This window comes from Fringilla coelebs (genome assembly GCF_963513975.1).
Source record: "Fringilla coelebs genome assembly, chromosome: 4".
In the NCBI taxonomy this organism is placed as follows: Eukaryota; Metazoa; Chordata; class Aves; order Passeriformes; family Fringillidae; genus Fringilla; species Fringilla coelebs.
Window position 1 is genome coordinate 48,960,269 of NC_140032.1, and position 24,833 is coordinate 48,985,101.

A 24,833-nucleotide genomic window follows, 5' to 3' on the forward strand; every position below is an offset into this window, starting at 1 on the left:
ATGACTACTTTCTGAAATCTGCTGGCGGAGTTGCAGTTCATTTCTGCTTTGCTAACCAGTTTACACCATTTTGCTGGAAAATTGGAATACAGCTGCCAGTAGCATGACAACTGAGGTAAAAGTTAATATTTTTAAGCTTAAAAATGTGCTGGTCTCAATTGTTTTTTATACTTGTGTTAATTTGATGCTTATTACTTTGTCCTGGGAGTCACAGCCACTGAAATCACTTATATGATCAACTAGGAAGATGTTTTGTGAAGTGTAAGGCTGCGGGTGTTATAGAACACAAGGAGGTGTGCATTATGAAGGGTCAGGGAAGAAGAAAAAAATTGTAAAATATTACATGGAAGAGGGAAGTCTTGTTTGGACCAGTACCTGTTTCTTTTTTGCCTCTGTTATGTTCCCAAGATAATAATTTTTTGTAATTAGCAAGTGTATACTTTGATGAAAGAATGAGGATGGATTGAAGAAGTTCTAGAAGCATGCTGAAGGTCCAAAGTGGGAAGTGGGAGGTGTTTTGTCCTTGAAGCAGACTCAGCCCTGTCTGGCGCAGGCTTGTTGTACAAAAGTTACATTTGGGCTTCCTCTTCAAGTGAAGGGGGGGTGGGGGGGGGCAAGGGGAGGAGCTGGTAGACAGGAGCTAAAACGGACATGGTGAAGAAGAATTCTGAGACTTACAAAAAAAAAAAGTTTAATTGCTGATTACCTCAGTGAGTACCTACCAAAACCACTGGTAGTCTAAAAACTATATAGTGGATCTTGGTTCCTTTGAAACATAGGGAGGGTGGAAAATTTTCCATTTGAACTTAATGTAAAAAGTGAAGGGTTTGGAAATGTGAGTTTTCCTGTTCTGCTGTGGTAAAATATTTTTTTGTCATAAATGCTGTAATAGCTTCAGTGGGGTCAGCTTCATGCTAGAAAATTTGGATTAAACAAAATCTATCTCTGTTTCAAAGACTTATTTAAGAGCAAGTATAGAGAACAAAATGTCAAACCAAGACATATAACAGGGAAAGAAACTACAGTGTTCTTTCTGCAATAATTTTTTTAAGATTGCTTGCTCTGTTTAATTGGGGTTTGAATTTAACAACACGATTGCAATCAGTTTTTTTAAGTTTCACTCGGAAAAACCTTGAGTGGTTTTAAGCACAAAAAAGTCTTTTTAGGATGCAGGAAAAATTTGATCTGTAGCATTGGCTAGGGATTTTTCTGCTTTTTCTGTCTCCTGATGCACAGCATCTGTATTTGTTACAAAATGAATATGCACGTTTTTGCCTGCTTGAGTAAAAACATTCTATTCAGTTGCACTGTGCCATAGTTTTATATGATAACAGATGCTAACTTTTTCTGAAAAACTTGGCTTTAAGCAGACCACAGCAACAAGCTTTTGTTGCTGTGGAGGCATGGAACTAAAGTCTGGCAAATGATTAAAAGACAACCAGTTAGTAGATGGCTATGCAGATGTACAGTACCAGTCCTGTTAGACTGGATAGTTGTTGATGCAGAAGTTTGCATTACTGAGCAGATAACATGAGGGTTTAAATACAGCCAGAAGTGTTCTAAGTAACTCCGTAGTATTATTTTTTGCTGCCCCCCCCTTCAATTTTTCTCTCTAGTAATTTTATTTCAAACTCCTCATTGCTTTAAAAAATAGTGTTTTAACAGGCATTATGAAGCAGATACCTTGGGTCTATCAAATGTGGCTGTCTTCAGAAGTCTTCAGTCTGCATATCCCTAGTAAGACTTACAGCATAGTTGGAATTCAGCTGAAGATTTCTTGCTGTGTTTTTAGCTGTCCCAAAAACATTAAGGTAGTTGTTTTTCTCTGATTTGTTTGTAATTTCATACAGGAAAATAAATGAGACTGAGACAAAGCCCTCTGTAGTTAAATAAATTAGCACTAGAAGAATGGAATGAGATAATGCATGATCAATAAAGGATCTTAAGGTATGAAGGTTATTTTACTAGAACACAAACCATATAATTCCTTCAAATGTGGAAAAAAAAAAGGTACTGATTGGATTTATCTGCTTTCTGGTCTTTGGTTCTTGGTGTCATTGAGTGGATGGTGTTTTTCCCCAGCACCTTCAATATAAATATAAAGTAGGTATAAATTGAAGAACAGTTGGATTCTGATCATGATAGGCAATTGCATATTTTTAAAGGCAGATTGAATTGTGGCTAAAATACTTCACGTATAAGGCTGAGGGCTTGTATTTTGGCAACAGTGCAGGACTAATGCAGAGAAAACATGGGAACACAGGGAAAAAACCAGCATAAATAAATGATGTCAAGGGGAGTTACAGAAGGTAAAGGTAAAAGCTGCCTGTATTACTGTGAAATGAAAACAGGCTGCTGTTAATTCATGCATTTTAGTGTGAAAGCAACTGGTTTCAAAATCATCTGGAATATGATAGTTGATGAATTATAATTTTAAGTGTCCATCTTAGTCTGACAGAATAGCAATTCAGAATAACCCTTAACTGGAAGACCAGTTCAGAGTGCAGACAAGCTCTTGCAGGTGTGTGTAGTGTAGAACAGTTCCTAAACAGATGTTTGTGATGATTTAGCTGATGACTGTAAACTGACTTTGCATTCTTGGTTAATGCAGCAGTAAATTCTGCAGTAACTTTGGTCTGCAGTGCATTTAGTACTCAGTCTTCTGCAGGGATAGTTCAAAGTTGTCATTGTCTTTTTTCTGTACTGCACTGGTTTAATGTCAGCCAGTTGTGTGGGAAGAGTTCAGTAGCTTCCAGATAAGCAGGAGTAAGGGCTGTAACTATTTCTAGAGCATCTGTGTGCCTTGGGTAGGTTAGAAGAGGTGACAGGCATAATCTTCACAGTGATAGGTGCCAGAAGCGAAACAGTGAATTTGATAGGACAGCTCTGTGTAAAGCAATACTTGCAAATTTCTCCGGTAAACATCCTTGTTTGCCCCAAATAGCTTTTGTTTGTTTGGGGTATTTTTGCCTATGCATTAGGAGTATTGGTGAGACTTCAGTATCTTCTTTGAACAGTGAAGGATTTTAATTGATGATGGGACAAAGCTTTATCAGGACACACGGCTGAACAGAATATATTGGTTTTCAACATCTTTTAATACTGATCTTTGATCTCTGGGGTTGTTCCCGTGCTCTGGAAGAGTAGGCTCCTCTCTTTAGATGACTTCTGCTGAGATTGGTTCTCCGTCAGCAACTTGAAGCAGAAATACTCAAGCTCTAAGTACTTAGGAGTCCTAGGTTTGGCAGATGAGGTAATTCTGGCTTTTGCCTAAACTTCATTAATCTCCATATTAACTGTGCATTGTCCCATCACAGACTTAACCTTTGGAGTAAGAACAGTTGCTTAGAAGATGGTGATACAAGGTTATCCTCATGGGAGGAATGCTAGCTGTAGAGCTGGGCAGCTGGCTTTGCTCCAGCTGTTTTGGCAGACCAGGGTTGTGGAGACAGAATTTCAGAATGCCTTTAGTTTTATTAGGGATGGGAATTCTGACTCAAGTTTAGTCTCAGATGTGATCTCATATTTCACTAGAGGGAATGGAAAAATTAAGCTGTTACCTGTGTTTTGAAGAGCTGCCTAAGAGGTGTTCTCTTAGAAAGCATTTGTAGACACTGAGTATGGTAGTTTCATGTATGCTGAGGAGAAGTGTGTGCTTGTTTGTAAGTCAAGCCTGTTTTGTTTTTTTCCCCTCTGGCCAGGTAAGCCTCAGCACTTCTTATCTTACAGTCTTTGATGCAAGTCAAAAATGAAACTGTTCAGTCATGAGTCATGCAGGGGGGAGGGGGGGGTGTTGGTTCCATTTGTTTTGGTTTTGTTTTGTGGGGTTATTGGAGTTTTCTAGAGAATGTTCTAGAACAGAACTTTGTACTAAATGTGGAGCTCTAATCCTCTTGAGATCTAAAGGAGGAACTGCAATTTGCAACCTTATATAGAAAACTTAATGTGAGTCTGTAATCCCTTCTTCCTGGCAAATTTATGAAGGTAAATAGTGAAGATCTGTCATAGCTCTGGCAAAGATCACTGTTCAGTGTGAAGCTGTTAATTCTTTGGAGAAGGATACTCTTGCTGAAACAGGCTTTGCAGATTACTTGCCATAGTGTTAATCCTGCTCTGACAGTGAATGCTGAAAATTAATTCACAGATACCTCAGTAATTGAAGGATCGATCCAGTATAACAATTTTTTTTATTCTTTTTCCTATTGAAAGGTTTGGAATGCTTTTGTTGGACTAAGAGGTCCAGATCTCTTCATAAGGTTCTAGATTTTGTGTCTCTACTCAGAACAATATTGAGCAGAGGATCACTGTTAGTGACTGTAGGAGTTCTCAGGTAACAAACTTAGTGGAACATGGCAGTGATATTTTTCTAGAATGGATCAGTGCTGGCTGAAGAATTGAATTTAGTATTTGGGACTGGTGTTCAATCTCTGTGTCTGCTAAAGTACTGCACCTCTCAAGCATGTCTGTCTGGTCTAAGCTCAGTAAAAAGCTGCCAGAGCACAAGTGCAGATGATGATTCTAACCATCATTAAGAGGTAGAACTTTCTTGTGTAAACGAATCTGAGTTTTATTGGTTGGTTGTACTAACTACTCTGTTTTTACAGTTTGAGTTGTATTTCATGAGGATATCACTTAAGTTCTTGTTTACAGCGTGATTTATGTTTCCTGAGAATATGTTCAAAATTCACTGAAAGCAGCACTTTAAGGTATCATCCCACAATCACAAGCAATTGAATTAGAGAGGAGGTAGGTAGATGGTTGCTGCTTAACTTAGCTCTTTTTGTCCTCTCCTACTTCGTCTGTGCTGCACTTCACACTCAGAATTGCCATTTGGTGCAAAGGATGTGAATTTTCATAGCCTTAACTATTTTTTTGTAAACCGAGAAGTAAAAAAGCAGTCTTTTTGGCTTAACTATAAATTATATAAGAAAAGCTTTCAAAAAATTCAGGTTACCCTGAATCATATTTTTGCACATAATATTTTTTCAAATACTGATAAGACTGATGTACAAAAACATCCCAGATTTTCAGAGTGGAAACATGAAAAGACAGGTTTGTGGAGAACCATTGACCAGTTACCTTAAAATTTTTGGATGCAAAATTTAACTTGAAACAGCCTTTTCCTCCCCCTTTTTTTGTTTAATGTGACTGGCGTGGCATCTTAATATTTTAAACATGCATTGTGCTGTGCTTTATGAGAGGTGGGAGGGGAGAAAAACAGAAAGGTGAGAAGTTGCCCTTCGCTGTTCAACTGAAGCTACATCTCTGGTTCCCAGGGCAGGAGACCAGATCCAGAAATAGGTTATAGTTGACCAATCAGCCCTCCTGGACTCAGAAATTTCCTTAGGTTTTTAAGTTACATGAGTATAGGTATAACAAAGGTCATAAATGTATTAAGATGTGGAATCTAGAGTGCAAGTATACAGAGAGTGAAGGGTGAAAGTTCAATGTTGTAAGTGTCAGTGAGGTTTTATAAAGAAGTTCCCATGAAGCATATGCTGACACATACATCATGAATAATTTAGGGTGTGGACAGAGGAGAGGGCAGCCAGCTGTACTTGGTGAGCCAGCTGCAGCAAACTGATAAGCTGTTCTAGGAGTTCTGCTAGGCAAAAGTAGCAGTAATAGTTGGTGGTTGCAAGATTATGGGTCATTGCCGGGAAGCTGGAAGGATAAACAGTGGATCAGCATGCTTGGTAATGAGAGAACGCAACAAAAGAGGTCTTGAAAAGCCTCCAAGTTCAAGCTACCACCAGGATGTTCACTAAACAATGAGTGACTTTTCTTCTGTCAGCATTAAGCTGTCCACTGCTAACTGTGAGAGCAGGAGGTGGCAGGAGAAGCTTAGCTGCATCCTTCTGTCCTCCAAGTAAATTTCCATGTGTCTGACCAGGTATGGAGGACTCCAAAGGAATTATTGTGGAAAAATTGTTACATGTCAACTTGGTAGGCATCCTGAAGTACTTCATTAGACTGAATTTTCTAAAATGTATTTTAAAAATAGTTTTAAGTATCTTTTTTGGGTGATCAAAATTCCTCAGGGCATTTCCAGGCCTTTAAAACTCCTATTTCTCAATATGACCACTGTTGATAAAATGTACTGAAAATATGCTGAGAGAATCAACATAATAGAACCTTTATTGACAGATAAGTACTCAAGATAATTTTGCATCTTGAACCTTCTAAGTGCTTAATAACATTCTGGAGTCATAATAGCTTCCTGTGATGAAGAAACCTTTTCCTCAGAAAGCCATACTTTTGGAAATTATTGTTTACTGAATGCTGTTTATTTTGCTAATATGTAAAAAGTGCCAAAAGCTTAGGTGGTTGTTCACTCTTCAATGCACTAATTAAAACTTTAAATGCCTTCAGAATATTGTGGCACTTCTGTGAAATGCTTTGTTGACATCAATATGTATGCTGAGTGTTTAATACAAGGTTTAATTGAAGTTATATTGCATCTTTTGTCCTTTCATTAGATCTATACTAGTTCAGACTAGTTTGAAGATCTTTGCTCTTGCTGAAACAATCTGGGAGGAGATTGATTCCAGGCAGTGATCTCTTGTGGTTTTTAGAACCTCTCTATGGGCTCTTACTGCCTTTGTGCTTGTGGTGAGAAGAGTTCTTCCATGGAACAGTGACATTTGTAGCAGCAATCAAAGGCATAAGGACTAATCTGAGCACCAGATTATTTGGATTCACTGGGTTGAGAATTTTGCTGTAAACAAAATATGTGTGAGTAGTATTTTAGCATGGCCACTCCTTGAAGGGGTCCTTCTCTCACCAAGTACTTTGCTGAAGAGACAAGGTTCTTTTTGCATCCCTAAGGCTCTTTTTTTAATGTTTCTAGCCATAAAACTACTGCCTGCCTAGTACCAAAACAAGAGATCTAATCAGACAGTGTGACAGGATACAAGGAAATGGCATGAAGGTGTGTCAGGGAAGTTCAGGTTAGACATAAGGGAAAGATTCTTTACTGAGAGGGTGGTTGGTCACTGGAGCAGGCTCCCCTGGGAAATCGTCACAGCATCAAGTCTGACAGAGTTAAAAACACATGTAGATGTTACTCTTAGTCATATGGTTTTGTTTTATTCAGTCCTCCAAGGAGAAGGGAGTTGGACTTTTGATGATCCTTATGAATCCTTTCCAATTTGAGATATTCTCTGATCCTTCCAGTACTCTTTGTATACTGCAGTAGTCTTTTCCTTTCTGTTGCCATGAGAATCAAGCACATAATGCTTTTTTTTAAACAGATGGGTGTATATATAAAGCAGTATTTTTAGTGCTGTTTATGTATGAAGTCATTTGGAAAAAAAAATAGAGCCTATATTAAAGTAGGCCTGTTTCATGAATGTGCAAGAGCCAATTTCTTTAAACGTTACTCCTGAGACATTTGTTCCAGCATTGTGCAGCAAGTGATAGGGCTCGTAGCTTCCTGGACTGCATGAGGATGAAGCTCTGTTACATACAAGGGTTTTCACTGGAATAATTCAGACAAGTGGATATTTTTGCCTGTGTAGCCATGCTCTTGGCTTATGCTGTTGTCTAAGTAGGGCTTGAGTTGATTCAGTGAGAACTTTGTTGATTAAGAACTCTGGAAATTCTTACAGGTGATGAAATAATCATTAATCTTTCAAGAGGAAAAAAAAGTGTCTCTCAAGTACTCAGAGTATTCAGTAAAGTTATTTTGAATATTCTCTGGTGCTTGCATTAGAGTCATTTTGGTAGAAACAAAGGGACAGAATTTGTCCTAGGGCTGAAGCCAGGAGCATTAGCCACACTGAAGGTCTGAGAAACAGAGGTCCTGACCTGCCCCAGTGGTTTGTTTGGAGTCTATTAAGAGTTAGAAAAAGAAATGAAGCTCCCAGCTGTTTCAGCAACTCCAAATTCATTTACATTTACTCATCCAGTTTATCAGCTACAAACCTTTGTTGACATTCTCTTAATACTCACCTGCACAGAAAACATTAATTAAAACAGTTGACTGGATGTGTGCTTCATACGTAGTGTGATCTATCTCATATGTCCTGCTCTCAGCAGGTAAAGTGCCACGCACACGGGCTAAGTGAAGCCTCTCAAACTTCCACCATGGGGGAAGGTTTGCTACCTACAGATCCCCACATGTTGAGGGATTTCATTTTAGGCATTCAGGGACAAGATGTGCATTGTACTGTGGTCACAGATGACTGTCTAGTTTTAAGCCTCTAAGAAAGGTGAAGCAACCTGTTAAATAATGTCTGCATTTGTGCTACTTATTTTCTCTAAGTACCAGAGAATCTGTATGTTTTAAGTAAGTTTTAATAAGAATTGAAGGGGAGCTTGGACAGCACTGTACAAGACACTGATTTTGCTGTTTATGAAACAAAGGGTAAATGGCAATGATCAGTTGTTACATAATTTTATAAATAGGCTAGGATTGATTCAAAATTGTTCATAAAAGGAAGAGAATAAAAGCTGTGGGAATTCCACCTTCTAAATAACATGACTTTAGAAATCTGGCCATACTGGTTTTTGAAGATCCTTAGGCTTTTTTGTGCCTGTTCTATGGAAGGTGGTGACCTGCCACCTAAATCTTTGGTTTAAGTGCATCTCAAAGCAAGATGTTGTGTAGAGGTACAAATACAGGCTTTTGTCCCAGCATGCCTGATGAAGTTGAAGGTTATACTGAAGGCATCACCTGTCTTTCTGCTTCTGAAATTTTAAAGTTATTATTACATATTTTTTGCTTTTCCCCTTCCATTACAGCATTTGCCTGGAGCAGTAGCTTCCCTTCTATACACTTATTTTTAATTAATTGTGATTGTTAATGTTGGGTAATTCTGTTTGCTAAGGAAATCCCCTTGCAGTGGCCTACAGACTTTGCTGTAATTATGGAAGAAACTCCAGGCCTACCATTTAGATTGTCACTTTGTATTTTGCTCATGATAACCTACTACAGCATTCTCTTCTAGTGATGTATTAATAGTATCCTCATCTAAAAGCAATCTTAATTTATTTCCTCATTTTATTTTTAACATCCTTTTGGATGGAGTTCAAGATAAGTACGAAATAATGTCCTTTAGAAATCCATAGCTGAAGAGCTCCCTGCATCATATTGTCTTTACTCCAGTGCAGAGGGTAACTGTTCTCTCTGCACAGTAGATCTGTTCTGCAGATGCAGTCAGAAAACAGAGGTCTGGTGTTATGTTGAGAATATCTTATGGATATTCTGTGCTGCCTGAAGGTATTCACACTCAGACAAACATGCATACAGTGATATTGCTGCATCTGTAGGAAATTCCCTAAGGTAGACGATCCTTTAGTTGCTTTGCATCTTTGACAAATGGTCTGTGGTGGTGGTATCCGCAGCAGCACACAGTTACCAAAAGAGAGAGCAAGCCCTGATACAGACTGCTGTGAGCACAAGTCCTGTTTGGCTTCAGAGGTGTCTACCTTCACCAGAAGAATGGTACAGGGTGGACAGGTGGGGGCAGTATATCTTGAAGTACTGCATCCAAATCTGTGAGAACCTTTTTGTTTAAAACCTTTACATGAGCTCATTGAACATGAATTTGAAAGAGAAAATAGCAGCAGCCTGTTGTAATGATAGAGATTGCACAGCATTTGGAAACAAAGGACTTCTGGATTAACATGGCAGAATTTGGGCAGCTACAGTGGAACTGCTCTGAATTTATTCTAATAGAGTCAAAGGCATGGTTCTGCTGTCAGCTTTTTGTCTTAGTTGATAAAGAATATCTGCTTGCAGTAATCGTAACATAAGAACTGTAATAACCTCCTAAATTTGTGGTATTTCAGAAAGAGGGTTAATATAGTTCACAGTAAAAGAAAGTACTTGGTTTATTTTGTTTTGTGTCTTAAGATTTTAAAAGATTACACCACAGCCTTTAAAATTCATATCTCGAAACAGCAAAAATGTCATTTGCTTTAAAATACCCTCAAACAAACAAAAAACAAACCCTAAAACTGGGACATGAAAATGAGACATGATTTAACTTAATTATAAACCTTGAACAAGGAAACAGCATGTTCTCAGAATACTTAATTACAGCATTGTTTTTAGGTTGAGTTTTTTTGGTGTGTGTGTTGCTCCAGTCAGTCTCAAGCAGAAAGAATAAAAGGCAAAGCACGGAAGTACAGTAAACATCTTGAAATGCAGTTTCCTTCTTACTGGGAATATATCACGTGACTTGCTGGAAAAGATTTACTAAAAAAAAAGAAAAGGCAGTTTCTTTTTTGACAGCTGTAAATCTGCTTCTTGAGAAATAATATCCTGTAAGATGTCTCAAGCAGCACTATAAGGTTTAAATGGTTTTAGTGTTGTATCAGTGAATTTAAGAAAAGAACACTGAAATGTTTGCCCTGAAAACATTCCTCTTTGACAGATGAGGACAGAAACAGAGTAAGGTTTTATATCATTAATGTATAATTATTTTATAGTCTGGACTCTTAAAGGTGAGAAGATGCTAATTTTGACTGAATTCTACAGCATGCAAAGCCAGTTGGGGTAACTAAATCTAGGATGATAGCCTTTTTTGGCAATCTCACTAAAAGACAGCTGGGAGTTGAACTGAAATGGGACCAGAATTTCAGTTAGTCAGTATATTGAATGTGGCTTACTCTGTCTTAAAATTACACACATGGTAACTCTTCTAACAGCTAATTTTCTGTATGGTCTTCTGCTGTCTCAAAGTGTGAGTCCCAGATATCCCTTTCTGAAGTTGGCAGCAGAAATTTTTTAAGAGAAAAAAGGATCAGCTACTGTCTTTCTCTTTGAGTCAGTATTTCTCAGAACTGCACCCCCTCTTGCGCTTTCACAGGTGAAAAAAATTACCTGTAGCTGGATTGTGTACTTTTTATTGAAGGTGAATGGAAGGACTAACATTTCTATATTGCATTGAAACAAAGGGTTGTCAGCTCGAAAGGATTTGCATCAAAAATATATAGGCATATTGACCATGTTCAGTCATGCCTTAAAGACAAATTTTAGGGTGGATTCCTACAGTATGCTGAAATAGGTGTGTGAAAGCCAGGAGCTAAAACAGAACTCTGGTGTTCCTGTTCTTGTCAGTCTGGGGGGGCCTGGTGTGAAACACTCCCAGTTCGTGGAGGTGAGCTAGAAGCTCCTGCACCCCCTGGTGAAGTGGGAACAGAGCATGAAGCACCGCGAGTGTTACACCTGGAGAGCAGCTAAGGCCTTCCACTAAGCTATTTAAAAACTTGTTAATTCCTGGTTTTGGGCTGTGAATGAAGGGAATTAACACAGCAAGGGCACACAGGAAAGCTACAGTGTGATTTGAAAACCATACTTCTTGTATGTTCTTTCCTAGGAGCTGATGCTTCTGTCCTTTTGCAGAAGAACTTACTGTATTTTTATACACAAAATCCGCTGCCCTGCTTTATGAGGAAACCACAGTACTTTGAGACGTCCATGACGTTTGTTACAGTTTTACACGCCTCTGTAATTTTATGGAAAAATGGATGTGGAAGTCTGAGGCCATATAAAAGCCTCACGACTCGACGGAGCCAATATTGAGAGAACCCACTGCGGCGTTGCCACAGCTCTTCCTCATCCCTCCCCGCCTCCCTGCTGTTTTCTAGCGCTCCGAGTGCATTTGCTGCATCTGAGAGGTTCGTAACCGTATTAGAGCTCCTCTTATCGCGGTTCGGCCGTGCCTCTTGGAGGAAAAAAGAAAACCATCCCTCCCGTTCGCCGCCGTGCCGGGGCAGGGCTGTGCGCTGGCAGCCGCAGCAGCCGGGCCGGGAGGCGGCAGGGCCGTTTCCCCTCACGCTCCGCGGCCGCGCTCAGCCCCGGGCAGCGCCGCCCCGGCCGCCCTCAGGCCCCGCGCGCAGCCGCGCTGCACCGCCCTCAGCAGCGCCGCCGTCCTCCCTCCCTCCCTCCCTTCCTGCCTTGCTTGGAAGCACCGCCTCAGCTCGCTGCTCCGGGCGGCTGTCGTCATGGGTCCCGCCGCGCTGCTGCTGCCGCCGGTGCTGCTGTTGCCGCTGGCGGTGGCCGCGGGCGGTCCGGAGGTGCTCAGCCTGCGGGGGAGCTGGCGGCTCCGCAGCGGGAACGGCTCGGTGTCGCTCCGAGCGGAGGTGCCGGGCTGCGTTCACACCGCGCTGCTCTGCCAGGGCCTCATCCAGGTACGGTATCCCGAGAGCCGGGCCCTGGAGCAGCCCGGCCCGCCTCGGAGGGGAGAACCCAGCCCTCCAAAACACAGCTCCGTCCCGGCCACTGCAGGCTTGGTTGCCATCGCCGGGGCAGCAGCCAGGTTTCGTTTGGTGTCTGCAGTGTCCTCAGTCCCGCGTAAGCCCGAGGATACAAATGGAAGCTTTGCAATATGTGAGATGGTGGTTTTGACACGTAGCTAAGGTGCTGGCACCAGATACCTGCAATATCCTCACAGCGTGTAAGTCATTAGTACCTACCGTGGTACCTGAAAAGAATGGAAAGTTAAACCCACACTCCTGAAGTTTGACTCGTTGATGCAATAAGTTTAGGGAATTCAGGCCATTAAAAAGCCCTTGTAAAACTTGCAGGGACTATCAGAACAGTAAAGGCAATATACACCCATTCTGCCTAAGGAAAGTATAGTCTGAAACAAATTTAAAGGACTAACTCCTGCCTTAACACTTTGAAGAAGCTTTTCTGCTTCTGTTTACACTTGCCTCTATTAGATTTTTAAATTTATAGAAACTCAGCAACCACTTCCTTGGAAAAATGTTCAAAACTGCAGTTGCAGATGGGTAGCAAAGTAATCTGATACTAGCATAAGGTGCCTGTGACTCAGACCTGACAGGAAACGTGGCACTAACTGGATCATTGTTGAAATAAGATGCCTTTTTAAAAGGAAACAAGGAAAATAAAATGTGTACCTGGAACAAAGAAATAAAACACAGTGAAGTTAACAAAGTCATCTGTAAAGGTGATAAATACAGTTCTGTGCTGGAAAATGTACTGTTGTATGGTGTGAGTATATCATATTACCCCTCCTTTATCGTGGGCCTAATGGTGCAGTTCTTGTGCATCATTTATTTAAAAAACACATTCTGGATGTATGCATTTTGTATTTTTTATTTCTTTGGTTTTATCTTTCAGCTTATTACGCTCTGATTAAAGTTAGAGAAGTAAAAGGAGAAAGTGACAGCATTTGGGCAGGATAATTTTAGCATTTTCTGTGTTGGCACAGGTTGGGAATCCCAGCACTAATAATAGATTCAAAGAGTGTCACTGCCAGATACAGAGCATCAACATTGGAAAAAGAACTGTGCTATGAAGGGATAGGCAGAGCTATGATAATCTGTTGTTTTAACATCTGTGAGCTAAGTGAGGTGACGTCTTGGACATTAAGAATCAAGGTTTCAGAAGGGCTCTTCAATAGTTGTCAAATGTGCAGGGGGCAGGGCGACTTTATGTGGAGGATCGGTGAAGGGAACTGCTGATTTCTCTCATGCAAAAGTGCTCAAGGTGAACTGGACATAGGGGATGTTTGGTTGTGCTGGGAGGTGTTGCTGCAAGAAGTGTGAATAATCATCAGGAGAAACTGTGACCAATGCACTGAGTCAGGCACACAAGACAGTGATGTAACGAAAGACTCACATTTAACTACTCACGCTAAGTACACTTACGAAGTGAGAAGATGTGATTGCTAATTTAAATGCATTGCTACAAACTGACCTGTAATTTAGCAGTACATTTGGAAATGAGGATCATGAACTCTCATGTGCCTGGGAAGAATCCCAAGCCTGCACAGAGGCATGAGAGCTTAGTCAGCCAGCTGGGCCGCAGTGGGTGCTTGGCTAATTAAGTCAATGATGGTTGGTTGTGGTCACTTAGAACATGTTTACTTGAATACAAGTAAGAACTTGCTCCAAACACGTGCTGGTACAGCTGGTGGACTGGAAGCTGTTGCCAAATTGTTGATGTTGCTGTTGAAGTGCTGAGTTAACCAAAATGGTTCACTAGTGTGGCTGCTTGATCTCTGGACTGGACTCAGCTGGTGTCAGGCTAGTTCCAAGCTCAGAATGAGATAACCTGTTTCTATGTATAGGTGTGTACAGGTAATTCAAGGCCAGCTTAAACCCATTCTTAGTTTAGCAAAGCTCAGTTTACAGAAAGAAGCATTCACACACATTTGCACTTGGATAGCTAAATTGTTTTAAAATCACGTTTTTGTTTAAAAGATAGAATGCAGACCAATGCTCCCCAAAACAGGGGAGCAACCTTAGCAGATTTGAAACCTTTTTGAGACGGTGTTAAATGCTTTGCATTCTACAAAGCAGCAAACCTGGGTTGTTTGACTCTGGGAGGGAGTCAGTGACATCCTTGATTATTGCAGTGTGAGGCTTTGTGCTCCAGAGGGGGGCTCAGCTGTTTGTCCTGAGGTTTCTTCACTGCAGTGAATGTGACCCAAGGTTTTTAAGTGCAGCTGCCTAAAATCATGTTCCTATATTCCTATTTATACAAAAGCATGCTCACTGCCCTAATTGTAGAGGCATAGAGCACTGTTTGCTCCACTTTTTCAGAGTTCATTATCTCTGGAAATCAGCCCTTTTTGGTGTTGTGTCAAATATAGAAGCAGGAGATTTATTATAGATGCCTAAATATAAGTTTTGGTCTTAGGTATTTTTTTCATTTGCTCCTTTTGCTCTTTGCAATGGAACATAGGATCTTTATTCATCTTAACGAAGATGTCACTAGATCAGTAACCCAGCTTGTAATCAAAAGTGGAGATTGATCTGAAAAGCTGTACCAGGAAATAGGAGAACGAAGGGAACAAAATCCTTCTGGATAGCAGGACCCTTATGTTCAGCGACCTGGTGAAATCTACATGCTGTTTTTCTGTGTGATTTGCAAGTGGCAAATCTCACTGCATCCTTTGCTTTTGTACCTGTGAGATTTTCAATGGGTTAGCACCCAGAACAAATTTAAAGCAGAATTTGGAAGGGCCTACTCCAGCAATGTAGCTTAGTGGGCATCTCAAAACGAGGGGAAGGAGGGTAGCAGGGGTAATCTGATGAATATTAAGCCTTTAAAACAGGGTTTAGATTGCAAGACTAGGCTGCAAGCAATTTATTTATCATTGTGTGGTGCATTTCAAATTTAGGTCGACACACAAACTGTTTTTGCACAGGGATTCTCTAGCTGATTGCGTGTCTTTAGCCTTACTTTAATCTGCTGTTCAAGCTGTACACTTGAATTGAAAAACATCTCTCTGATGCTGAGGGTTCATTACTCATCTCTCTGGATCCTCTTAGCATTTGTTCTAGAGATATCTTTATTCTGGTTCATAAAATATACATTGGACGAACACATCTTTCTGAATGCACCAAATGCACGTGTCTCACAAAATGCTCTTGGGGAAGACTCTTCAGCTCCCTTCTAAAGTATTATTTTCTTTCACATTCAGTCATTGTGGTTCAAATGATGGATTAACTATGATAAAAGCTTTAGGGCCAGGAGATTGCATCAGAGTATGTGTTTGGCTTGATTTAATAGCATTTCATTAAGACACTGTAGCTGTTACTACTATTTACATGTAAAATTAAAAAAACACATGCGAAATGCGCATAGAGAAGGGTAATAGTCACTTGCATAAAGTTAGAGCAAAGCTTCGTTTTGAATGCAGACATTTTACAAACTTGCAGTGAATCTTTTACTAACCCTACACTCTGGGAAAAGATTTGCCAAGACCATTTTGTCTGGAAGTTTTGCTTTTGACCACTGTCAGTGTAGTATTTTCTTTCAGGCACTGTGCTGGTAAGCCATATGTACCCACATGTAACTTGCTTACTAAGTCTGTGTGCTGGAAATAGGCATCCTCTACCACATACTGTCCAGGTTCTGCACGATGCCATTTCTTGCTGGCAGGTGACTCCTGTAAATTTCCAGTTCTGAGGAATATGGCTGTTGTAGCTGGATTTTCTCATATGACAGCCATTTGCATTTATACATAAGGCTGTTCTGTCTTAGTTGTCACTTAGACTTGTATGGAGTATTATGAGAGGTCTGCAAGTGTGATGCTGATAGAGGGGCTGGGTAACACTGCATGTTCTGGCCTGTTAGACAAGGGCATGCGTTTGACAGAGAAGCTAACAGTGCTCTTGGTCATACTTGGATATCAAAATTTATTAGAAGAGACAGAAGTTTATGTACTGATGGCTGATAGCTCTACATTTCTGGAAAGTGGTGTGGTTTTCTGTAGCTTGTAATGCATTTGTATAATATATGGTGTTGTTTATTTTCTGACGCTTCATCGCAACTTAGATTTTTTTGGAACAAGCCAGGTAATAATTCCATTTGGTATCCTATGGTTCTGTTCAGGTTAGGTGGCATTCATTGTTGGAATAGTTGATTATCATATTATTTTCCACTGAAATACAGGTGCTCTGCTGAACTGTGAGAATACATGTACAAACATTCAAAACGCTTAGTAAAACTTAGCATAAATATTAAAGGACAATTTTTTTTTTCTTTCAAAAGCTTGTGATATTAAGAGGTAAGATTTATAGTGGTCTGTTAAATACATCCAAGTATTGAAGTAATATTAAGCAGTGGGTATTACTGTGTTAACTCTTAGTCATATTTGGCCTAGTGTTCTGCTGTGACACATCTTGAACATTGACAGTGACATTCAGTTCACTGCTTTCTGAGAGCAGCTACTGAAGTTCAGTTACTTTAGGAGGAACTTCCAAAACTCACGCCCCGAGAATATGATCCATTCATCTCTGCTGTTAGTTCAGCCTGACTTCAAGCTGTGAAAATTATATAAATGTCCTGACTGCTATCACTTATGATGTCAAGCACATGGCTATAGATAAGTATTTATTAACTACTTAGCTTTCATCTGAAGTTGCCCAGAGCAGAATCATTAAACTGTAAATCATGAAACATCACTTGTAAATTTTATTCTGTACACCATCAGAATTTTCTTATGGTGTACATGATAAAATATCAACAGAGTTAATTTCTAAGAGAAGAGCATATAAGGTGACTTCAAATTAAACCATAACAAAAGCAGGATAAGGCAAAGGAATCTGTTTTTTTTTTTCCTCTTTATTAAATTTTGTTTTATTTCATGGAGATCTTCCACCTGGGTACAGCTGACTCTGTCTGGTGTCATTCAGGTCTTTGTGCCATGCCCCTCAGAACTCCTGAGTCCTGGGTGACCAGGAGGTGTCATTTCTTTGGGCCAGGGTATGCCTACTCGCTTGCTCTCTTGGGCTTGGAGCCTCACTTCTCATATTTTCATATCTCATCCATTTCCTGCTTAACACGAGAAGCTCTTAACTTATATCACCGTGGCTTTTCAATATCCCCTTAAAATCATTGGAAGGAGAAGCTTCCATCTGGGCACTGGCAGGTCCTTCATTGTAGTGCTGCCAGTGCTTTTGAAGTCCTGCTGATGTCCTGCTACCCGACCTGGAAATTGCTTCCTTTTGATGATCTGTAGCAGGGCTTTTAACCTCCTCTTAGGAGGTGATTTGCTGCTTGCTTACAGCGTTGAGACTGGGAGCAGGGAACAAACAGGCAGGCAGCTTGAATACTTCAGATTTTTCCCCCAAATTGCAGGGAGCAGGAAAATGCAAGGCTGTTATGTTTGGTGGGATCTAAAAATAGCTATAGTTGACTCCACCCATCTCTGAATTGCTTCCAGGAACACACTGAGCTGTTGAGCTATTGAATGTGAAGTGTATTTAATAGATGTGGAGCCTATTTCCTGCCATCTTTCAATTTCTCCCTGTGCCTTTAAGTGCTTTAAATTTGTCCTTTTTTTTTTTTTTTTTTTTTTTTGCATGCACTTTTCTGAACTAAGCCTTTCATTTTGATGTGAAATGATTTGATTTAACGTGGGATGAAATTCTGTTTCAGGGAAATCCAAACAATTTGACTTACATGGTTACATCTTCCAGCACTCAGAACAGTTGTATTTAATAATGGAAACGTCAATAACCTCACAAGTGTATTGGCAAAGTAATTCTTCTTTCTTAGAGGACTTTGTTTTGATCATGCGTTTCTCCTAAACCTTGAGAATTGTCTTAAAAGCATTGCTTGAACGTTGCCCCGACTGATTTTACAACACTCAACATTTGTCATGGTTAAAATGGCTGACCAGCTATTAGCATTTAACAGCTTTTATGTGATGTATGAGCTGCCTTACTGGTTAGGTAGCAATGATATCAGTAAACTGTTAAGTTTTACATGAAGGTACACTGAACTGTGAGCTTTCCATCTAAAAGGGTGGATGCCTGTAAGTCAGAAGGGCTAATTTGCACTTTCTATGACACCTATTTTAGCAGTCAATGCATTTCTTGAAGTTTGAAGGCTTTAGACTAGTAAAGAAGAAAGCTCCTTCAGGAAAAAGGATCTTCAGTATATTCTCAGATTTAAACGTGTCACTTTGTAAACTCCATTTGGCAATGATTTTTGCCTCTGATAAAATATTCCTGCGTTTCTGCTGCTAGACAGTCAGTTTTGTGTTTTCCAGAATCAGGACTTTGTTCATTAACATCTCGGTATCTGTGCTTTTGTGGGAGAAATGGTGCAGGTTTCTTTTGTGCATCTTTGCTGAGGCACTGATGTTGATTGTTTGACCATTAACCAAATGGCTTTACAGTCTGCTGTTGGTAGTGCATTTGCAACTTTCCACTCACGCCTTTTGTTAAATATTTCACACATACAAGTGGCAAATATTGAAATTTAACATGCACATTTTTCAAAGCATAATGTGAAATAAAATAGTATGTAATGTTAAATACGAATATGTATATATATGTAAATATATATAAGATGGTATATAATGTTAAAGCAAGACTGTTGTTAAAAATGTGCTTTTTAAAGTACATATTGTGGGTTTCATGGTCTCTGACATTCTATGCTTGCCTCTCATTATTTCAGTACAATGATCTCAGAAGTTTCTTTTATGAGCCTAAATTTTGCATATTAATATGCATTTCTTGGCTTTAACTTTTGCATCTCAATAAAATTCTGAGATATATTCACCAAAAGTAATGGAATGAATGTCTTAAAATTCAGTGATAGTCCTCTAAGCTCATGATGACTTAACTTCTAGAAAATACACTGTATTATCTATACAGAGGTCACAGTTTTACTCAGCTGACAAGGCTTTTCCTTTTTGACTCTTCCCTTGTAGTAAGAAATTTGATGGAGGATAGTGTGTAGAAGCAGGGTGACACCTTTCTCTCTGTATGAGCCCAAGGAATGATGTTTGTATTGCTGTAGGACTCCAGAAGGGTCTGTGCTGCTGAGGAGAGTCACTTAGATGTTAAGATTTTGTTCTGCTACGTAAATAGGTTTATGTGTTTATTATGGAGCCTGTCTTAGTTGTAAAACAAATATGAGGTACGAGGCCATTTTTTTTCAGAAGACTTCAGATTCCAAATGTTGTAACTATGCATACTGACTCCTGAAATGGGGAGAAAAATTAAGTTCCATCAAGTAGGAAAGAAAAAAAAAAAAAAGCTGGGCAGATTTTCTTCAGTGTGACTGAGGATATTCAGGGTGGGTAGTTAAGTGTGTTGGTACTGTTAGAACACTCGTGTCAAAGCAAACCCTAAAGCAGCTCCCGTCTCTCTGACATGACTCTCCGGGTTGAGTCATGCAGGCCAGAAGAGATTGGCCTTTGTTTGGGGCAGCAGCTCAGCCGTGCAGCTGCTGCAGGGGCTGGCAGGCTGGGACCCAGGTACCAGCATTCTGGCATGGCATGGGACATGGCCTGTCTGCTCTCTGACATGGGATGGGACACTGCCTGCTCTCTGACAGAGGATGGGACACTGCCTGCCTGCTCTCTGACATGGGACACTGCCTGCTTGCTGTCTGACATGGCATGGGACACTGCCTGTCTGCTCTCTGGCAGGGCATGGGACACTGCCTGCCTGCTCTCTGACATGGCATGGGACACTGTCTGCCTGCTCTCTGACAGGGGATGGGACACTGCCTGTCTGCTCTCTGGCAGGGCAATGGGACACTGCCTGCCTGCTCTCTGACATGGCATGGGACACTGCCTGCCTGCTCTCTGACACAGCATGGGACACTACCTGTCTGCTCTCTGACATGGGATGGGACACTGCCTGCCTGCTCTCTGGTAGGGCATGGGACACTGCCTGCCTGCTCTCTGGCAGGGCATGGGACCTTTCTGCTGCCTTTGTGTGAGGTGTGAGGCCATGGGGTGTCAGGTCCTTGAAGCTGGGTGAGGGACATGGTGACCCACTGTAATAAATAAAGCATGAAGCCAGAAAGGCCGAGCATGTAGCTTAGACCAACCATGCCTTCTGTTCTTCCTAGGTAGTGTGGTTAAAGGGAGAACACCTTTGGTGTAAATGCAATGCTATTCTCAAAAGTAGTCATGTAGTTTTTTACCAAAACCAGAATGGTGTTGCTTCTCCTTCTCTTTCTCCATCCCTCCACATACAACAATTTCATTTATCCTTACCACAGCAAGTCTAGCTGACAGGGAACAACTGGATTATTTGCAATAACTTTAAAGTAGAGATTTGTTCACTGCTGTCCCTAGAGGCCTAAAATGCTGTTTCTCTGCCTCTTAAAATCTTATTAGTCTTACTTTCTCCATAATTATGAGGGTGATCATGTTTCTGTTCCTCTCATTAAGTCACAAGCTCTCTGGATTTATTGGTTAATTTCCAGACCAGTAATTTCTTCTGTAAAAACAAATCCTGCTACTTCTAGTTTGAGTGATTATAGCAGACAGGGTTTTGAGCTATATAAATAAAGTCAAGTATTACTAAAGCTGTGCTTTCACATAAAATTTTAAGGGTGAAAAGGAGTATCAGGACTAACTAAGGTAGATTTTGCATTTGCAGACTGACTGAAATAAGATGTGTTCATCTAATGGGCACTGTGATGCTTTTAATGTAGTAACACTATAACTAAATAAATAATGTAATTTTCTTTTTGTTGGTCTGTTACTAGGATCCATACTATAGATTTAATGATGTAATGTACAGATGGATCTCACTAGATAACTGGACTTACAGCAGGACGTTCAAAACTCCTTTTGACATCAGGTATGCAGTAAAGATATGTCTAAAATAGTTCTGTGCCATCTTTCATGCAGAATTGCAAGTTAATCCATCCACTCAAAAGCTGCTTAATAGTTTTGTATCTGATAAATTATGCAATCGTGCAGCTGCAAAGCTGTTGCTACAGAACACTTCAATTGTTGCTTTTTTTCATTTTTTTAAAATAGATTGTTAAAAATTACTTATGAATTGTCAGCTGGAAAAAGATAGTACGTAGGCTAATTGAAAGCTATCCTGTCTAATATCTGGTGGGTATGTGAACCTGATGTGTTCTTGAACATGCTGACTTGAGCTACTTCAGCTGTCATCTTAATTTGACTATTTAAAGGTACAGTGTAGCTACACTGAGTCAAAAGTTGCTGAAGCAGCTGCTGGTATAATAGTGATACACATTTTTACATTGTCTGCGTCCTGTGTGTTTTTAACTCTAGGTATTGTGACAGTTTTTCACATCTGTGTTTTCTTTTGTAGTAAGTGGCAGAAAGTGAATTTGGTCTTTGAGGGAGTAGATACAGTAGCGCAGATCCTGCTCAACAATGTCACTCTCGGGAGAACAGACAACATGTTCAACAGATACGTAAGTAATGTGTTTATTTCTGTTTATTTCTGCTTCTGTGCTTTCTTCAAAGTCCTTTTGTTCTGAGCAGTTCCAGTGCATTCAAGTACCCATAAAAGTAGGTGCTTGGATGCAGAAAGTATTGATTGGAGGACTGTGTAATCAGGTAAATGTTAGGAAGGGAAGGGTCATATCTAGAGGTGAATGTGCCTTGTCCTAAATGAGAGGACCAATGCAAGAGGATCAATTCAGCTAATAATGTGTCTTGCTTCTTGGGATCTGTCCCAGCTCCAAGAAAATGTAAGTTTAAATCTGTTTTATTAGCTGTAAATCTGCTTACTAATTGGTATTAGAATGGTTTACATGTCAATACTGCAATGAAAATGCACGTGCTGTGAAGTCTGTGTGTGTTTTCATGCTTTTGGTTTTTAAAGAGGGTGGTTTATTTTTAATATGGTACTTTCAGTAACTTTGTCTAGCATTTTTGAGCTTCGCTTATGTCAGCATGAGAGTATTCATTACAGAATGATCTTGAGCATGGCAAAAACATTCAAACTAATTTTATAGGTTTAAAATACAAAATTATTCTGGTATTAACATAAGGAGCAATTCTTCCTTTTATCTTAATCAAAAAATCTGAGGAGTTAAAGGAAGATTGATAGTGAAATAACTGAATTACCGATGAAATCTGGTGTCTCCCTATCTTAGCATTTACCATTCTGGCAGGTTTTATTGCAGAAGCACTGGACTGAGACGTAAGACATTCTGCCACCTGCGTCTGTGTGACCTAGGACAAACCACTTAGTTTCTCTTTACTTTACCATCAGTGAAATAAAAAATTTCATGGAGTTTTTATGAAATTGTAATTATTTACTGTTTGCTGAGTATCTAAAGGCTTGTCAGTAGCAGGCTGTGAAAGTTAGGAAGTGGTATTATTCTGTCCATATTTCTGCAACTTCATTTTGTATCAGATTGTAACAATTCATGAAATGGCCTTCACTGTAGAACCAGCATGTACTGCATTAAATTGAGTCCGGGGTTACTGTGACCCATGCTTGTGCCTTGTTCACCTGTTCCACATGGCAACAAGATCTGCAGGAAGGACTCTCTGAAGGCTCTAGATTGGAGAATGCTATTTGCTTTCTGATATCCTGCTGTATGCTACAGGAATAAGTGATTCTAGCTGGACTGCTCCCAAATTAAAGAAAAATAGCCAAGACTTGGCTTTTCACAAATGTGCACTCTGAGGAATAAATGGGTATTAGCCATTGGAACCATATTGTCTTGATAGCACAGAATAATTCTGAAATGGAACATTTCTTCTGTTCTCCAGCCACACTGAAGGGGATTTCGTAACCTGGTTCATTTGGTGCTGGTGTAGAATGCTTCATTTGGTGCTGGTGTAGAATGTGTGTCTTACATTTGGGGGATTAGAATGCAACTCTTTCCATTTTGGGGAATGAACTTCAGCTTTGCAGCATTCATGGACAAGGCAGCTCAATGCCTTGTGGTGGATGAGCTGGCAGCACAGAGTGAGCTGGAAGCACTCCTGTATGGAGCAGCTCTCTGAGTTGGAATAAGATGTCTTTTCAAACATGCAGGTGGGTTCTGGATGAGGAATGAAGGTAAAGATTCTCTTGCTGTCCTTGTCCTTCAAGTACTTCTCTGTGCAAGCAAAGTGCTGCAGCCTGCAATGAGAGCTTGATGTGAAGAAAGCAGTTTGTCCAGAAACATCTTTTCTTTCAAAACCAGAGCACGCTGAGACTGTATTTCAAAAGCTTTTGAATAATATATGTATGGTATTGAAATCCCCATGTAACAATGATTATAAATCTCATAGATAAATGTCAGCACTGTAATGGTTTTGTTCTGTGTTTTGTCCTAGAGCTTTGATATTACCAGCGTGATCCAGGAGGTCAATTTCGTTGAGGTCCGTTTCTTGTCAGCCATTTCATACGCAGCGGAGCAGAGCAGATGTCACAAAGCACACAGCATCCCCCCAGCATGCCCTCCACCTGTGCAGAAAGGAGAGTGCCACGTTAATTTCATCAGGAAGGTACGGGCAGAATTGTCTGTCTCTGGCTTCAGGCTGAGAAAGAGGAATGCACCACAAGCTGTCCTTACAGTTGTATTCTGAAACCTGAAATGTTGTTTTATAAGTAGGGCATATTTTTCATTGCAGCTTCCTTCTCCCATCCCCCCCAGAAACCTGTAGTCTTGTATGTTGACAATACAGGAGGTGTGAGAAGGCCAGGCTTCATATCTAAGTGATAAGAAAGTTTAAAAACGTGTTTTCATCAAAGAGTCAGCAAGGACACTTGCTGCTAAGAGGGCAGGATAGCATTGGGAAATGTGTAATCATTCCATTTTGATCCACTGGGTGGGTTTAGCAATGTGTGCTGACAATAGAGTTCAGTGTTGCAAATACCCATGTGTTATAGCCAAGGCTGTAAAAATCTCATCCAAGCAGCTTTTTGAGTGTTTGCTGTTGCTCATGTGCTGTGCTATTTGTACTGGGCAGCTCTAGCATGTCCCAAGAAGTGTTATCTAACAGGGAACCTCTTCTCATCTTATTAGTGTTGTGAAGTGTGACTTTATGTACATATTCAATGAAAACAACAGTGTAATAGAAATGAATGAAACTCTGAAACTTTGATTTAAGAAATGGCTTGTGATAAAATAACTCAGGGCAAACTATGATTTGAGTAAGATCTCCTGTATTTCTGATAGCTTTGCACTAGATAGAGGCAATGTCTAGATGATCTTATTTTCTGATTTCTCTTTTTGGGAGTTTTTGCATATTTGTCTCCTCTTAAATGCCTTTTTTGATTATTATTTTCAAACTTTCTGATAAAGTCCTTCTAGAGTCTCCTCAAAAATGACTAGGATTCTGTAAATCTGGTATTTAAACTTGGATATAATTTTCTTTAAAATTTATTAATGTAAACATGGACTCCATGTTGTCCTGGAAACATCCTTTAGGATTAAGATGCTGTCTTTATTTTTGCTTGCTGCTACTTTTATTTTCTCTACATTTTAGAAAGTTCATTAGTTCTTCTGGGTCCACTGGGTTTCTCAGAAATCAGTGCAAGGAGAGGCTTGGAAGGAATAGGGCACTTACTCAACTGTGGTCTTATTTATAGAGCAAAAGAGACCTGGAATGATTTTATGCCTCACAGGACTATACCTTTAAATTTGTTAGAAAGTACCCTAGTGCTTT

At 40.1% G+C, this 24,833-nt stretch overlaps 1 protein-coding gene across 2 annotated transcripts in view; it reads left to right on the forward strand.

Moving 5' to 3' along the window:
• The first annotated feature begins 11,953 nt into the window (after nt 1-11,953).
• The window catches only part of MANBA (mannosidase beta), a 45,595-nt gene continuing 32,715 nt past the window's right edge, over nt 11,954-24,833 (forward strand). For both annotated transcript variants that reach the window (XM_084203972.1, XM_084203973.1), the window contains exons 1-4: nt 11,954-12,141; nt 20,948-21,042; nt 21,529-21,634; nt 23,499-23,669. In XM_084203972.1, the coding sequence (XP_084060098.1) occupies nt 11,956-12,141; nt 20,948-21,042; nt 21,529-21,634; nt 23,499-23,669 (558 nt within the window). In that variant the 5' untranslated portion in view covers nt 11,954-11,955. The remainder of the gene's footprint in view (nt 12,142-20,947; nt 21,043-21,528; nt 21,635-23,498; nt 23,670-24,833) is intronic.